The sequence below is a fragment of the Bufo bufo genome, chromosome 2, assembly GCF_905171765.1.
Source record: "Bufo bufo chromosome 2, aBufBuf1.1, whole genome shotgun sequence".
Lineage (NCBI taxonomy): Eukaryota > Metazoa > Chordata > Amphibia > Anura > Bufonidae > Bufo > Bufo bufo.
In genome coordinates this window covers 780,060,297-780,077,900 of record NC_053390.1, presented here as the reverse complement: position 1 = coordinate 780,077,900, position 17,604 = coordinate 780,060,297, and the positions used below count along the sequence as shown (strand labels likewise).

Sequence of the window (17,604 nt, the reverse complement as noted above, 5' to 3'; positions counted from 1 at the left end):
CAGACAGTAACCCCCTTCTCTGCCCTTAGCCACCAGGGATGCAGACAGTAACCCCCTTCTCTGCCCTTAGCCACCAGGGATGCAGACAGAAACCCCCCTTCTCTGCCCTTAGTCACCAGGGATGCAGACAGAAACCCCCTTCTCTGCCCTTAGCCACCAGGGATGCAGACAGTAACCCCCTTCTCTGCCCTTAGCCACCAGGGATGCAGACAGTAACCCCCTTCTCTGCCCTTAGCCACCAGGGATGCAGACAATAACCCCCTTCTCTGCCCTTAGCCACCAGGGATGCAGACAGTAACCCCCTTCTCTGCCCTTAGCCACCAGGGATGCAGACAGTAACCCCCTTCTCTGCCCTTAGCCACCAGGGATGCAGACAGAAACCCCCTTCTCTGCCCTTAGCCACCAGGGATGCAGACAATAACCCCCTTCTCTGCCCTTAGCCACCAGGGATGCAGACAGAAACCCCCTTCTCTGCCCTTAGCCACCAGGGATGCAGACAGTAACCCCCTTCTCTGCCCTTAGATAGCCAGGGATACTGACACTAACCCCCTTCTCTGCCCTTAGCCACCAGGGATGCAGACAGTAACCCCCTTCTCTGCCCTTAGCCACCAGGGATGCAGACAGTAACCCCCTTCTCTGCCCTTAGCCACCAGGGATGCAGACAGTAACCCCCTTCTCTGCCCTTAGATAGCCAGGGATACTGACACTAACCCCCTTCTCTGCCCTTAGCCACCAGGGATGCAGACAGAAACCCCCCTTCTCTGCCCTTAGTCACCAGGGATGCAGACAGAAACCCCCTTCTCTGCCCTTAGCCACCAGGGATGCAGACAGTAACCCCCTTCTCTGCCCTTAGCCACCAGGGATGCAGACAGTAACCCCCTTCTCTGCCCTTAGCCACCAGGGATGCAGACAATAACCCCCTTCTCTGCCCTTAGCCACCAGGGATGCAGACAGTAACCCCCTTCTCTGCCCTTAGCCACCAGGGATGCAGACAGTAACCCCCTTCTCTGCCCTTAGCCACCAGGGATGCAGACAGAAACCCCCTTCTCTGCCCTTAGCCACCAGGGATGCAGACAATAACCCCCTTCTCTGCCCTTAGCCACCAGGGATGCAGACAGTAACCCCCTTCTCTGCCCTTAGCCACCAGGGATGCAGACAGTAACCCCCTTCTCTGCCCTTAGCCACCAGGGATGCAGACAGAAACCCCCTTCTCTGCCCTTAGCCACCAGGGATGCAGACAGTAACCCCCTTCTCTGCCCTTAGCCACCAGGGATGCAGACAGAAACCCCCCTTCTCTGCCCTTAGCCACCAGGGATGCAGACAGAAACCCCCCTTCTCTGCCCTTAGCCACCAGGGATGCAGACAGTAACCCCCCTTCTCTGCCCTTAGCCACCAGGGATGCAGACAGAAACCCCCCTTCTCTGCCCTTAGATAGCCAGGGATACTGACACTAACCCCCTTCTCTGCCCTTAGCCACCAGGGATGCAGACAGTAACCCCCCTTCTCTGCCCTTAGCCACCAGGGATGCAGACAGAAACCCCCCTTCTCTGCCCTTAGCCACCAGGGATGCAGACAGTAACCCCCCTTCTCTGCCCTTAGCCACCAGGGATGCAGACAGTAACCCCCTTCTCTGCCCTTAGATAGCCAGGGATACTGACACTAACCCCCTTCTCTGCCCTTAGCCACCAGGGATGCAGACAGTAACCCCCCTTCTCTGCCCTTAGCCACCAGGGATGCAGACAGAAACCCCCCTTCTCTGCCCTTAGCCACCAGGGATGCAGACAGTAACCCCCTTCTCTGCCCTTAGCCACCAGGGATGCAGACAGAAACCCCCCTTCTCTGCCCTTAGCCACCAGGGATGCAGACAGAAACCCCCCTTCTCTGCCCTTAGCCACCAGGGATGCAGACAGTAACCCCCTTCATTGCACTAGATCCCAGTAATGGTATCAGAAATGCATTAAAAGGGTTTTCCTAGATTTTAATACAGATGACCTATCTCTGCATAGGTCATCAGTATCTGATCGGTGGGGGTTTGAGAAGGCACCTGTGCTCCTGTGAGCGCCGCGACCTTCTCTCAGCTGACTAAACACAGCATTGTACATTGTATGGGGGCCGTGCCTGGTATCGCGCTCAGCCCCGCTCACCTGAATGAGGCTGAGCTGCTTCTAGACCCTGCGACCGATGAATGTGTCGTCACTGGCCTAGGAAAAGCTGAGGCCACAGCGCTACTGTGAGCGCGGGTGCCTTCTCCAGAGGATATTCCATCAGTATGAAACTCCCAGAAAAGCCATTTAACTAACCAAGCTGCGGAATATGTTGGCGCTGTATAAATAAAGATTATTATTATAATACTATACAGCAATATGTATTTGCAGCTGATTTCAATCACCCACTTTAGAAGAAACAGCACCTCGCGCCCTTACCTGCTACCACCTAGTGGACACCTACACCCAAAGAAAGCAGGGATATACGACGGTAAACCGTAAGTTACACTGAATCGTTGCCCAAAAAACTGTATACCCATCTGCTCAGCTCCTTCTGCTTTATACCATGCTACCCACAAGTAACAGGTTCCCTAAAGAAGTTGCACTGAGGTATAGGAACCCTATATATTTTGCTGCATGGGCCCTTGAAAGGTCTGATATATGAATATATAAACTCCATAGGTGCCCACATGGAACATACTGTACATACAGCCTGCGTGCAGTATCACTTTGGTCTGTGTACACATGCAAGCTCCCAATTTCTGATACAAAAAGTCTTCAGAAGGTTCAGCTAAAAGTTTTGAATAAGTTTTCTGCTTCTTCTCTAATGACACTTTTTGAATTTTTCACAATAACGTACTTTTTGGCCATACGGCTGGAGACAGAAAAAATACCTTGGCATCTCTGCTGTAAGCCAGTAGCGTGTCCTCCTGTTGTGGATGAAAGATGAGGATCTCCACAGAGAAGGTAATCGCATGTTTCTGGAAGGTCGCGCCTTCATCGCTGCTCGTGAAAAGCCATTGTTCAGAGACGGAGGAGCTGACGAGAATAATCTGTGAAGAAAACCAGTATTAAGACAATGACTCGACATTATCATAATGACAGGAATCTCTTTGCATAATAAAGTGTGGCTTGTGTCTAAGAGGTTGTGCCACCATTATGTCATTTTAATGTAATTCAGCATGAAAAAACTAGGTATTTTAGTTATTTTGTATAAAAATGCTCTAGATGTTCTCTTTGTTTTGTTATAATGGCACCCTCTGGTGTTTAATCTGTATAGTAATGTGCAAGTCCACCTACTGAGGTGGTCACACATGCTCAGTTTCATCCTTTCATCCACCAGTAGTGTTGAGCGAAATTGTGGTTTCAAAGGTTGTACAAGGTTCGGGTTATCTAAGAATTCCATTATGGGAGCGGAATCCATAACGAAATTCTTAGATAACCCGAACCTTGTATGCCGAACTTGAAACAGTTCGCTCAACACTAACCATCAGCCCTATCTACTGTTAGAAGCTGTGACAGTTACAGGGAGAGAGCTGCAGCAGAAATGACACGCCCCCATGAGCTGTGATAGGGCGAATGCTGCAGCAGAAATGACACGCCCCATGAGCTGTGATAGGGCGAATGCTGTAGCAGAAATGACATGCCCCCATGAGCTGTGATAGGGCGAATGCTGCAGCAGAAATGACACTCCCCCATGAGCTGTGATAGGGCGAATGCTGTAGCAGAAATGACACGCCCCCATGAGCTGTGATAGGGCGAATGCTGTAGCAGAAATGACACGCCCCCATGAGCTGTGCAGTTACCACATTGACTTCTGGCGCCAGCTGATCAACAAGGGTATAGGGTGCTGCCCCATCGATCAGATATTGATGGCCTAAATCCTTGATGACATGCCCTGTGCATGTACGGTCCGTGAAGTCTCTTTAAAGATGGCGCTGGCTCTAAAGTAAAGCTGTTTCACATAGCAGACACTCAGGGCTAATGTCTGCGATTGGTGATACCGCCAATCGCAGACATTTCACCCCAAGATGCCGTATAGTAGTGTATGGGAAAAATCAATCTAATAATTGCTTGTTAAGGTCCCCTAGGGGGGCTGAAAAAAAGTACAAAAAAGTTTTTAAATATCTGAAAAAAATACATAGAAAAATTCAAATCACCTCCCTTTCCCCAGTTTAAACCTTAAAACAAATAATAAAATAAAAAATTAAAGATCATTTGCACTGCTGTGTCCCAGATCGCCTGTATGAATAAAATATAAATGTATTTATCCTGTATGATAAATGCCGTAACAGAAAAAAACCTCAAAATGGCCGATTTGCAGTTTTTTCATCACTTCACCTCTCTCAAAAATGTTTACTTTAAAACACATGAAAAACTATATACAGTAAATATGCTATCACTGGAAATGTACTGACCCTGAGAATGAACGGCACAGGTTAGTTTTACCGCATAGGGAATGGCATAAAAACTATAAACATAAAACTAGGTTGCAATTACATTTTTTTTTCCAACTCCACCCCATTTGGAATTTTTTTCGATGCAATAATAAATGGTGCCATTAGAAAGTTCAAATTAGCCTAAAAAAAACACGTGACCCACAATGCACAAATGACCATGGGAGCAACACAGATGCCTGCAGCTGCCAAGTGCACATGTAACAGGTCAGCCAGTGTCATAGGTACTAATCTGCTGACAGATGCCCTTTAAAGGGTTAAAGGTGGTGATAGATTTACAGACTACTACTACTACTGTTTTGCAGGGATCACTTCTGGGGACCCATCTAATTATCATTAAAGACAGTCTCACAATGACAATTAACCGTAAGAGACAATAGGTAATGATCACAGCTTATCTCCTCTCCCTCCCTGCAAAATGACACCTGCCCAGGTCACCGAGCATGCCCACAATACTCTCCCACAGAAATCAATGAGTCATCTCCAGACCACATGTCCCTGTGTGGACCATGTGGCTGCTGTTAAGCGCAGCTCAGGAAAGATAGCTGTCCCCATAATCACGTACAGAAATGGAATTTAAAAAAAATCTACAATCAGTAAATAAACAGATTTAAAAAGAAAGAATATACATTTTGAAATAAATCTGAAATTGGAAGAACCGCTATGAAAAGCGTTTTTCTTTCTTTGATTGTGGAATAGATCCGCAGTTACTGTATAACTACCCGTCCAACCTCACTGTACTTATTTAGGTGGAAAGTCTTTGATCGCTCCACTTCAAGCTCAAGTCCCATTAATATTTACGTACAATTTCTGGACACATTTGTATCTTTTGTAGATAAAATATCAAAAAAAAAAAATAAATTTTTATCTTTAACTGTGCTAGTTTTTTTTTTATGCCAACCCTTCATATTTCTGTGAGTCAAGAAACACTTTACCCTCACAGGTGCGTTCCTTTATACCAGTTACCTTGTAATTTAGATTTTTTTCATCTAAGAAATAGGATTGATTTAGATTTTAGCCTCTAAGGAAATACTACAAAATTTTGTTTAAGTTTCTCCTTTGCGGAAGTGTTGCAGAATGCAGAGCCTCTATTCTTTATGCTTATGGTCTTGATAATCTTTCAATATGTCAAATATGGGATCAGAGCACTTCTGTCTTCTAAACAGGAAAATGCAACCTGAAGACACAGACGGCCTAATGTAATGATGTCTGTCTTGTTTTGAGCCTCCATTAGAGTCGTAAATAGAGTTGAGCGGACACCTGGATGTTCGGGTTCGGCAGGTTCGGCCGAACTTGAAAAAAAAGTTCGGGTTCGGGACCCGAACTTAACCCCGAACCCGAACCCCATTGAAGTCAATGGGGACCCAAACTTTTGGGCACTAAATTGGCTCTAAAATAGTCCTGGAAAGGGCTAGAGGGCTGCAAAAGGCATCAAAATGTGCTTAAGAGCATGACAACTGTTCTGCAAACAAATGTGCATAGGGAAAGGACTTAAATAACATAAAATACAGAAAAATTTAAAATAACAATCTGCATCTAGGAGTAGGAGGTTGAGGAGGCGGTGGATGGGTGGATGTGGCGGTGTAGGTTGACGTGGCGGTGTAGGAGGAAGCGGCGGTGAAGGAGGAATAGGTAGCCAACACTGATTTGTGTTATTTTTTATTTTTAAATTGGGGTAGCCCCCAAAATATTGGGACATATAACAAAATAAAACTAAGAATAAGTGCACTTGAGTACAAGAATGGATGGTTGAGGCTGGTATAAATGTCTATTCTGCACAAGGTACGGACAAGTCCTGTGGGATCCATGCCTGGTTCATTTTAATAAACGTAAGCTTGTCCACATTGGCTGCGGCCTGTGATAATGCTCTCTGCCGTGCTAAACACACGTTCACACTATACACTGGCTGCAGGGCAGGTCAGCACCTCCAAGGCTGACAAAGCTTTTCCACATATGGGCCAAGCTAACCCTGCCTTCTCAGGTGCTGGTGGTGCCCCAGCTGCGTTGGCGACCTCTTCCTCTGCCTTCGCCTTGTGCTTCCACTGTGCCCCCGCTGTCAGGTGGGAATGCTATCATCAGCGTGCGCTTGTAGTCGCGCATCTTCCGATCAGTAACAGATGTTTTCACTAAATTTAGTTCCCTGTCAGCAATGCAGAGCAGGGGTTCATTCACGGCAAAAGGGGGTTTATGTGACCCAGCAATAGAACAGAGGATTTTGAGAGATTTAGGCCCCTGTCACCCAGGCACAGCAGGGGTTTGTATATGCCAAAAATGGTAAAATGTCACCCGACAATTGAAAATAAGTATTTTTTCAATTTAGGGCACTAAAAATTGGCACTTTTTTAAATTAAAATGGCATTAAAATAGTCCTTGAAAAGGCTAGAGGGATGTAAAAGGCAGTAAAATGTGCTTAAGAGCATGGCAACTGCTCTGCAAACAAATGTGGATAGGGAAATAACTTAAAATGAAATAAAATAACTAAAAATTACAAATGATTAACCTGCAACTCAGAGAAGGAGGTGGATATGGAGTCGGAGGTTGAGGAGGCGGTGAATGTGGTGTTGTAGGTGGAGGCAGCAATGGAGGAGGAGGAGGAGGTAGCCAACAATATATTTTTTATTTTTTATTGGGGTAGGTAGCCCCCAAAATATTGTGACAAATAAAAAAAAATAAAACAAAGAATCATTGCACTTGACTTGAGTACAAGAATGTATGTTTGATGGTGGTATAAATGTATATTCTGCACAAGGTACAGACAAGTCCTGTGGGATCCAAGCCTGGTTCATTTTAATGAACATGAGCTTGTCCACGTTGGCTGTGGACAGGCGGCTGCGTCTGTCTGTAATGATGCCTCCTGCCATGCTAAATACACGTTCAGAGAGTACACTGGCTGCAGGGCAGGCCAGCACCTCCAAGGCATACAGCGCAAGCTCTGGCCATGTGGACAATTTGAAGACCCAGAAGTTGAATGGGGCAGAACCATCAGTCAGTACGTGTAGTCGTGTGCACAGGTACTGTTCCACCATGTTGTTCAAATGCTGCCTCCTGCTAAAACGCTCCATATCAGCAGTTGGGGCCGGTTGTTGCGGCGAGGTGACAAAGCTTTTCCACATGTCGGCCATGCTAACCCTGCCTTCTGAAGTGCTGGCGCTGACACAGCTGCGTTGGCGACCTCTTCCTCCCCTGCCTTTGCCTTGTGCTTCCACTTGTCCCCCGGCGTCAGTCGGGAATGCTCTCATCCGATCACGCTCCAGTGAGGGAATTAAGGACGGCACATTGTCTTTGTACCGGGGATCCAGCAGGGTGGCAGCCCAGTAGTCCGCACACGTTAAAATGTGGGCAACTTTGCAGTCGTTGCGCAGGCACTGCAGCATGTAGTCGCTCATGTGTGCCAGGCTGCCCAGAGGTAAGGACAAGCTGTCCTCTGTGGGAGGCGTATCGTCTGCGTCCTCTGTATCCCCCCAGCCACGCACCAGTGATGGGCCCCAGCTGCGTTGCATGCCACAACGCTGTGAACATGCTTCATCCCCATCCTCATCCTCCTCCTCGTCCTCCAGTAGTGGGCCCTGGCTGGCCAAATTTGTACCTGGCCTCTGCTGTTGCAAAAATCCTCTTTCTGAGCCACTTCTAAAAGACTGGCCTGAAAGTATGAGAAATGACCCCTCTTCCTCCTCCTCGTCCTGGGCCACATCCTCTTCCATCATCGCCCTAAGTGTTTTCTCAAGGAGACATAGAAGTGGTATTGTAACGCTGATAACGGCGTCATCGCACGTCGCATATGAGGCGGTGAGCGGGAAGGCCGAAGTTACGCTGTAGAGCAGACAGCCGAGCGGCAGCAGGATGAGAACGCCGTAAGCGCGCACAGACGGCCCGCACTTTATGCAGCAGCTCTGACATGTCGGGGTAGTTGTGAATGAATTTCTGCACCACCAAATTCAGCACATGCGCAAGGCAAGTGATGTGTGTCAAACCGGCTAGTCCCAGAGCTGCAACGAGATTTCGCCCATTATCGCACACCACCAGGCTGGGCTTGAGGCTCACTGGCAGCAACCACTCGTCGGTCTGTTCTATACCCCGCCACAACTCCTGCGCGGTGTGGGGCCTGTCCCCCCAACACATTAGTTTCAGAACGGCCTGCTGAAGTTTACCCCTGGCTGTGCTGAAGTTGGTGGTGAATGTCTGTCTCTGACCGGATGAGGAGGTGGTAGAAGAGGAGGAGGAAGCCGAGTAGGAAGAGGAGGCAACAGAAGGCAAAGAATGATGCCCTGCGATCCTTGGCGGCGGAAGGACGTGCGCCAAACAGCTCTCCGCCTGGGGCCCAGCCGCCACTACACTTACCCAGTGTGCAGTTAGGGAGATATAGCGTCCATGGCAGTGCTTACTGGTCCACGTATTTGTGATTAGGTGGACCTTGCCACAGATGGCGTTGCGCAGTGCACACTTGATTTTATCGGATACTTGGTTGTGCAGGGAAGGCACGGCTCTCCTGGAGAAGTAGTGGCGGCTGGGAACGACGTACTATGGGACAGCAAGCGACATGAGCTGTTTGAAGCTGTCCGTCTCCACCAGCCTGAATAACAGCATTTCAAAGGCCAGTAGTTTAGAAATGCTGGCATTCAGGGCCAGGGATCGAGGGTGGCTAGGTGGGAATTTACGCTTTCTCTCAAAGGTTTGTGAGATGGAGAGCTGAACGCTTCCGTCTGACATGGTGGAGATGCTTGGTGACGGAGGTGGTGTTGTTGGTGGCACATCCTCTGTTTGCTGTGCGGCAGGTGCCAAGGTTCCTCCAGAGGCGGAGGAAGAGGCCGAGGCAGCAGCAGAAGAGGTAGCAGGGGGAGCCTGAGCCCTTTCTTGGTTTTGAAGGTGCTTACTCCACTGCAGCCCGTGTCTCGCATGTAGATGCCTAGTCATGCAGGTTGTGCTAAGGTTCAGAACGTTAAATCCTCGCTTCAGGCTCTGATGGCACAGCTTGCAAACCACTCGGGTCTTGTCGTCAGCACATTGTGTGAAGAAGTGCCATGCCAGGGAACTCCTTGAAGCTGCCTTTGGTGTGTTCGGTCCCTGTTGACAGTGGCCAGTAGCAGGCGAACTGTTTTGGCGACGGCTGCTCTGCTTTTGCATCCTGCTCCCGCTTTTGCTACGCTGTTGGCTCGGTCTCACCACTGCCTCTTCCTCCGAACTCTAAAAGTCAGTGGTACGACCTTCATTCCATGTGGGGTCTAGGACCTCATCGTCCCCTGCATCGTCTTCCACCAAATCTTCCTCCCTGACCTCCTTTTCGGTCTGGTATTCCCATGTCCTCATCAGGAAACATAAGTGGTTGTGCGTCAGTGCATTCTATGTCTTCCACCCCTGGGGAAGGGCTAGGTGGATGCCCTTGGGAAACCTTGCCAGCAGAGTCTTCAAACAGCATAAGAGACTGCTGCATCACTTGAGGGTCAGACAGGTTCCCCGATATGCACGGGGGTGATGTGACAGACTGATGGGCATGGGTTTCAGGCGCCACCTGTGTGCTTTCTGCAGAAGACTGGGTGGGAGATAATGTTAACGTGCTGGATCCACTGTCGGCCACCCATTTCACTAGCGCCTGTACTTGCTCAGGCCTTACCATCCTTAGAACGGTATTGGGCCCGACCAAATATCGCTGTAGATTCTGGCGGCTACTGGGACCTGAGGTAGTAGGTTCAGTAGGATGTGTAGCTGTGGCAGAACGGCCACGTCCTCTCCCTGCACCAGAGGCTCCACCAACACCACCACCACGACCATTACCGCGTCCCTTATTAGATGTTTGCCTCATAGTTAGCGTTCACAAAGCAAAGTAAAAAGTGGTTAAGTCTGTTAAAAATAATTAACCGCCAATAAAAAACCTGATGTAGGGTATTGCACATTTTTTTTTAAAACTCTATATGACAGCAGTATTTGTGGCCTAAATGTGACAGTCACCTATGCACGTGTAATCACAGATGTGCAGTATATGAAAAAAAGATTTTTTTTCACCACAGTATCCTAAAAGCCTTATTTGTGGCCTAAATGTGACAGTCACCTATGCAAGTGTAATTCCAGATGTGCAGTATATCAGAGGGATTTTTCACCACAGTATCCTAAAAGCCATATTTCTGGCCTAAATGTGACAGTCACTTATGCACGTCTAATCCCAGATGTGCAATATATTAGAGGGTTTTTTCACCCCAGTAACCAAAAAGCCGTATTTCTGGCCTAAATGTGACAGTCACTTATGCACGTCTAATCCCAGATGTGCAGTATATTAGAGGGTTTTTTCACCCCAGTAACCAAAAAGCCGTATTTGTGGCCTAAATGTGACAGTCACCTATGCACGTGTAATCCCAGATGTGCAGTATATCAGAGGCTTTTTGCACCCCAGTATGCCAAAGCCGTATTTATGGCCTAAATGTGACAGTCACTTATGCACATGTAATCCCAGATGTGCAGTATATCAGAGGCTTTTTTCACCCCAGTATGCCAAAGCCGTATTTATGGCCTAAGTGTGACAGTCACTTATGCACGTGTAATCCCAGATGTGCAGTATATCAGAGGCTTTTTTCACCCCAGTATGCCAAAGCCGTATTTATAGCCTAAATGTTACAGTCACTTATGCACGTGTAATCCCAGATGTGCAGTATATCAGAGGCTTTTTTCACCCCAGTATGCCAAAGCCGTATTTCTGGCCTAAATGTGACAGTCACTTATGCACGTGTTATCCCAGATGTGCAGTATATCAGAGGCTTTTTTCACCCCAGTATGCCAAAGCCGTATTTATAGCCTAAATGTGACAGTCACTTATGCATGTGTAATCCCAGATGTGCAGTATATCAGAGGCTTTTTTCACCCCAGTATGCCAAAGCCGTATTTGTGGCCTAAATGTGACAGTCACTTATGCACGTGTAATCCCAGATGTGCACTATATTTAACAGATGTATTTTTTTAACCCCAGTAAGCAAAAAGCTGTATTTCTGGACTTGCAGATAGCCTATGCTGGTGCACTATCGTTGCATAAAATGGCTGCCGATTATGTATTGATATTGACTAACTGAAGAAAAAAAAGTTCGTTTTCAGCAGTAGTTGGCTCAGGGCAGGCTTAAAAAATTGTGCACTGCACCCACAAAACACTTTTTCTGTAGATCGCTGAGTACATAAACCAGTTCTTGCTAAGATTTCTCCCTGATCTCTCCCTCACAGCAGCTGCAGCCTCTCCCTACACTAATCCGAGCAAAGTGGCGGGCGGCGCTACGTGACTCCAGCTTAAATAGAGGCTGGGTCACATGCTGCAGTTGGCCAATCACAGCCATGCCAATAGTAGGCATGGCTGTGATGGCCTTTTGGGGCAAGTAGTATGACGCTTGTTGATTGGCTGCTGTGCAGCCTTTCAAAAAGCGCCATAAAAATCACCGAACCCGAACCCAAACTTTTACGTAAATGTTCGGGTTCGAGTCCGGGTGCCGAAAGCCCTAAAGTTCGGTACGAACCCGAACTTTACAGTTCGGGTTCGCTCAACTCTAGTCGTAAATCAGGAGGATCGTCGGAAGTATATCTCTGATGGAAGGCTGGAGCGTAACCCGCTGTATGGGCATCCAGTGCGATATGTCACCTATAGGGTCGTGTTTTAGAAAAATGAAGAAATATCAGTATATATCAGTATTATGTGTGCAGTGTATGGCAGTATTATTCAGGCCCAGTATAGTAATATTATTTAATCAATATCTTACATTGTCCAGATAAAAATATCGGTGAAAACCCCACAAACTGAGATCTGACCCAGTCACGAATAATGTAACATTAAATACAGGGGCCTATAGAGACAGTCCCATAGCAAAACTTAACCACTTCAGCCCCCAGTGCTTAAACACCCTGAAAGACCAGGCCACTTTTTACACTTCTGCACTACACTACTTTCACCGTTTATTGCTCGGTCATGCAACTTACCACCCAAATGAATTTTACCTCCTTTTCTTCTCACTAATAGAGCTTTCATTTGGTGGTATTTCATTGCAGCTGACATTTTTCCTTTTTTTGTTATAAATCGAAATTTAACGATTTTTTTGCAAAAAAATGACATTTTTCACTGTCAGTTGTAAAATTTTGCAAAAAAAACGAGATCCATATAGAAATTTTGCTCTAAATTTATAGTTCTACATGTCTTTGATAAAAAAAAAATGTTTGGGTAAAAAAAAAATGGTTTGGGTAAAAGTTATAGCGTTTACAAACTATGGTACAAAAATGTGAATTTCCGCTTTTTGAAGCAGCTCTGACTTTCTGAGCACCTGTCATGTTTCCTGAGGTTCTACAATGGCCAGACAGTACAAACACCCCACAAATGACCCCATTTCGGAAAGAAGACACCCTAAGGTATTCGCTGATGGGCATAGTGAGTTCATAGAACTTTTTATTTTTTGTCACAAGTTAGCGGAAAATGATGATTTTTTTTTTGATTTTTTTTTCTTACAAAGTCTCATATTCCACTAACTTGTGACAAAAAATAAAAACTTCCATGAACTCACTATGCCCATCACGAAATACCTTGGGGTCTCTTCTTTCCAAAATGGGGTCACTTGTGGGGTAGTTATACTGCCCTGGCATTCTAGGGGCCCAAATGTGTGGTAAGGAGTTTGAAATCAAATTCTGTAAAAAATGACCTGTGAAATCCGAAAGGTGCTCTTTGGAATATGGGCCCCTTTGCCCACCTAGGCTGCAAAAAAGTGTCACACATCTGGTATTGCCGTACTCAGGAGAAGTTGAGGAATGTGTTTTGGGGTGTCTTTTTACATATACCCATGCTGGGTGAGAGAAATATCTTGGTCAAATGCCAACTTTGTATAAAAAAATGGGAAAAGTTGTCTTTTGCCAAGATATTTCTCTCACCCAGCATGGGTATATGTAAAATGACACCCCAAAACACATTCCCCACCTTCTCCTGAGTACGGCAATACCAGATGTGTGACACTTTTTTTGCAGCCTAGGTGGGCAAAGGGGCCCATATTCCAAAGAGCACCTTTCGGATTTCACAGGTCATTTTTTACAGAATTTGATTTCAAACTTCTTACCACACATTTGGGCCCCTAGAATGCCAGGGCAGTATAACTACCCCACAAGTGACCCCATTTTGGAAAGAAGACACCCCAAGGTATTCGCTGATGGGCATAGTGAGTTCATGGAAGTTTTTATTTTTTGTCACAAGTTAGTGGAATATGAGACTTTGTATGAAAAAAAAAAAAAAAAAAAAATCAGCATTTTCCACTAACTTGTGACAAAAAATAAAAAATTCTAGGAACTCGCCATGCCCCTCACGGAATACCTTGGGGTGTCTTCTTTCCAAAATGGGGTCACTTGTGGGGTAGTTATACTGCCCTGGCATTTTCCAGGGGCCCTAATGTGTGGTAAGTAGGTAAATGACCTGTGAAATCCTAAAGGTGCTCTTTGGAATATGGGCCCCTTTGCCCACCTAGGCTGCAAAAAAGTGTCACACATGTGGTATCGCCGTATTCAGGAGAAGTTGGGGAATGTGTTTTGGGGTGTCATTTTACATATACCCTTGCTGGGTGAGAGAAATATCTTGGCAAAAGACAACTTTTCCCATTTTTTTATACAAAGTTGGCATTTGACCAAGATATTTCTCTCACCCAGCATGGGTATATGTAAAATGACACCCCAAAACACATTCCCCAACTTCTCCTGAGTACGGCGATACCAGATGTGTGACACTTTTTTGCAGCCTAGATGCGCAAAGGTGCCCAAATTCCTTTTATGAGGGCATTTTTAGACATTTGGATACCAGACTTCTTCTCACGCTTTGGGGCCCCTAGAATGCCAGGGCAGTATAAATACCCCACATGTGACCCCATTTTGGAAAGAAGACACCCCAAGGTATTCAATGAGGGGCATGGCGAGTTCATATAAAAAAAAAAATTTTGGCACAAGTTAGCGGAAATTGATATTTTTAATTTTTTTCTCACAAAGTCTCCCGTTCCGCTAACTTGGGACAAAAATTTCAATCTTTCATGGACTCAATATGCCCCTCACGGAATACCTGGGGGTGTCTTCTTTCCGAAATGGGGTCACATGTGGGGTATTTATACTGCCCTGGCATTCTAGGGCCCTAAAGCGTGAGAAGAAGTCTGGAATATAAATGTCTAAAAAATTTTACGCATTTGGTTTCCGTGAGGGGTATGGTGAGTTCATGTGAGATTTTATTTTTTGACACAAGTTAGTGGAATATGAGACTTTGTAAGAAAAAAAAAAAAAATTCCGCTAACTTGGGCCAAAAAAATGTCTGAATGGAGCCTTACAGGGGGGTGATCAATGACAGGGGGGGTGATCAATGACAGGGGGGTGATCAATGACATGGGGGTGATCAATGACAGGGGGGTGATCAGGGAGTCTATATGGGGTGATCACCACAGTCATTGATCACGCCCCTGTAAGGCTTCATTCAGACGTCCGTATGCGTTTTGCGGATCCGATCCATCTATCAGTGGATCCGTAAAAATCATGCGGACGTCTGAATGGAGCTTTACAGGGGGGTAATCAATGACAGGGGGGTAATCAATGACAGGGGGGGGTGATCAGGGAGTCTATATGGGGTGATAACCACAGTCATTGATCACGCCCTGTAAGGCTTCATTCAGATGTCCGGATGCGTTTTGCGGATCCGATCCATCTATCAGTGCATCCGTAAAAATCATGCGGACATCTGAATGGAGCTTTACAGGGGGTTAATCAATGACAGGGGTGTAATCAATGACAGGGGGGTGATCAGGGAGTCTATATGGGGTGATAACCACAGTCATTGATCACGCCCCTGTAAGGCTTCATTCAGATGTCCGGATGCGTTTTGCGGATCCGATCCATCTATCAGTGCATCCGTAAAAATCATGCGGACATCTGAATGGAGCTTTACAGGGGGTTAATCAATGACAGGGGTGTAATCAATGACAGGGGGGTGATCAGGGAGTCTATATGGGGTGATAACCACAGTCATTGATCACGCCCCTGTAAGGCTTCATTCAGACGTCCGTATGCATTTTGCGGATCCGATCCATCTATCAGTGCATCCGTAAAAATCATGCGGACATCTGAATGGAGCTTTACAGGGGGGTGATCAGGGAGTCTATATGGGGTGATCACCACAGTCATTGATCATGCCCCTGTAAGGCTTCATTCAGACGTCCGGATGCGTTTTGCGGATCGGATCCAACTATCAGTGCATCCGTAAAAATCATGCGGACATCTGAATGGAGCTTTACAGGGGGGTGATCAGGGAGTCTATATGGGGTGATCACCACAGTCATTGATCATGCCCCTGTAAGGCTTCATTCAGACGTCCGGATGCGTTTTGCGGATCCGATCCATCTATCAGTGCATCCGTAAAAATCATGCAGACATCTGAATGGAGCTTTACAGGGGGGTGATCAGGGAGTCTATATGGGGTGATCACCACAGTCATTGATCATGCCCCTGTAAGGCTTCATTCAGATGTCCGGATGCGTTTTGCGGATCCGATCCATCTATCAGTGCATCCGTAAAAATCATGCGGACATCTGAATGGAGCTTTACAGGGGGGTGATCAGGGAGTCTACAGTGGGGGAAATAATTATTTGACCCCTCACTGATTTTGTAAGTTTGTCCAATGACAAAGAAATGAAAAGTCTCAGAACAGTATCATTTCAATGGTAGGTTTATTGTAACAGTGGCAGATAGCACATCAAAAGGAAAATCGAAAAAATAACTTTAAATAAAAGATAGCAACTGATTTGCATTTCATTGAGTGAAATAAGTATTTGAACCCTCTAACAAAAAAAGACTTAATACTTGGTGGAAAAACCCTTGTTTGCAAGCACAGAGGTCAAACGTTTCTTGTAATTGATGACCAAGTTTGCGCACATTTTAGGAGGAATGTTGGTCCACTCCTCTTTGCAGATCATCTCTAAATCCCTAAGGTTTCGAGGCTGTCTCTGTGCAACTCTGAGCTTGAGCTCCCTCCATAGGTTTTCGATTGGATTAAGGTCCGGAGACTGACTAGGCCACTCCATGACCTTAATGTGCTTCTTCTTGAGCCACTCCTTTGTTGCCTTTGCTGTATGTTTTGGGTCATTGTCGTGCTGGAACACCCATCCACGACCCATTTTCAGTTTCCTGGCAGAGGGAAGGAGGTTGTCGCTCAGGATTTCACGATACATGGCTCCGTCCATTTTCCCGTTTATGCGAATAAGTTTTCCTGTGCCCTTAGCAGAAAAACCCCCCCAAAGCAAAATGTTTCCACCCCCATGCTTGACGGTGGGGACGGTGTTTTGGGGGTCATAGGCAGCATTTTTCTTCCTCCAAACACAGCGAGTTGAGTTAATGCCAAAGAGCTCTATTTTGGTCTCATCAGACCACAGCACCTTCTCCCAGTCACTCTCTGAATCATTCAGGTGTTCATTGGCAAACTTCAGACGGGCCTGCACATGTGCCTTCCTGAGCAGGGGGACCTTGCGAGCCCTGCAGGATTTTAATCCATTGCGGTGTAATGTGTTTCCAATGGTTTTCTTGGTGACTGTGGTCCCTGCTAATTTGAGGTCATTAACTAACTCCTCCCGTGTAGTTCTAGGATGCTTTTTCACCTTTCTCAGAACCATTGACACCCCACGAGGTGAGATCTTGCGTGGAGCCCCAGAGCGAGGTCGATTGATGGTCATTTTGTGCTCCTTCCATTTTCGAACAATCGCACCAACAGTTGTCACCTTCTCTCCCAGCTTCTTGCTAATGGTTTTGTAGCCCATTCCAGCCTTGTGCAGGTCTACAATTTTGTCTCTGACATCCTTGGACAGCTCTTTGGTCTTTCCCATGTTGGAGAGTTTGGAGTCTGCTTGATTGATTGATTCTGTGGACAGGTGTCTTTTATACAGGTGACTAGTTAAGACAGGTGTCCTTAATGAGGGTGACTAATTGAGTAGAAGTGTCTAACCACTCTGTGGGAGCCAGAACTCTTAATGGTTGGTAGGGGTTCAAATACTTATTTCACTCAACGAAATGCAAATCAGTTGCTATCTTTTATTTAAAGTTATTTTTTCGATTTTCCTTTTGATGTGCTATCTGCCACTGTTACAATAAACCTACCATTGAAATGATACTGTTCTGAGACTTTTCATTTCTTTGTCATTGGACAAACT

At 46.4% G+C, this 17,604-nt stretch overlaps 1 protein-coding gene across 2 annotated transcripts in view; it reads right to left on the bottom strand.

Annotated features, from left to right (window-relative positions):
- Window positions 1-17,604, bottom strand: part of SORCS2 (sortilin related VPS10 domain containing receptor 2) — an 894,852-nt gene that overhangs the window by 219,527 nt on the left and 657,721 nt on the right. For both annotated transcript variants that reach the window (XM_040419144.1, XM_040419145.1), the window contains exon 4: window positions 2,879-3,037. In XM_040419144.1, the coding sequence (XP_040275078.1) occupies window positions 2,879-3,037 (159 nt within the window). The remainder of the gene's footprint in view (window positions 1-2,878; window positions 3,038-17,604) is intronic.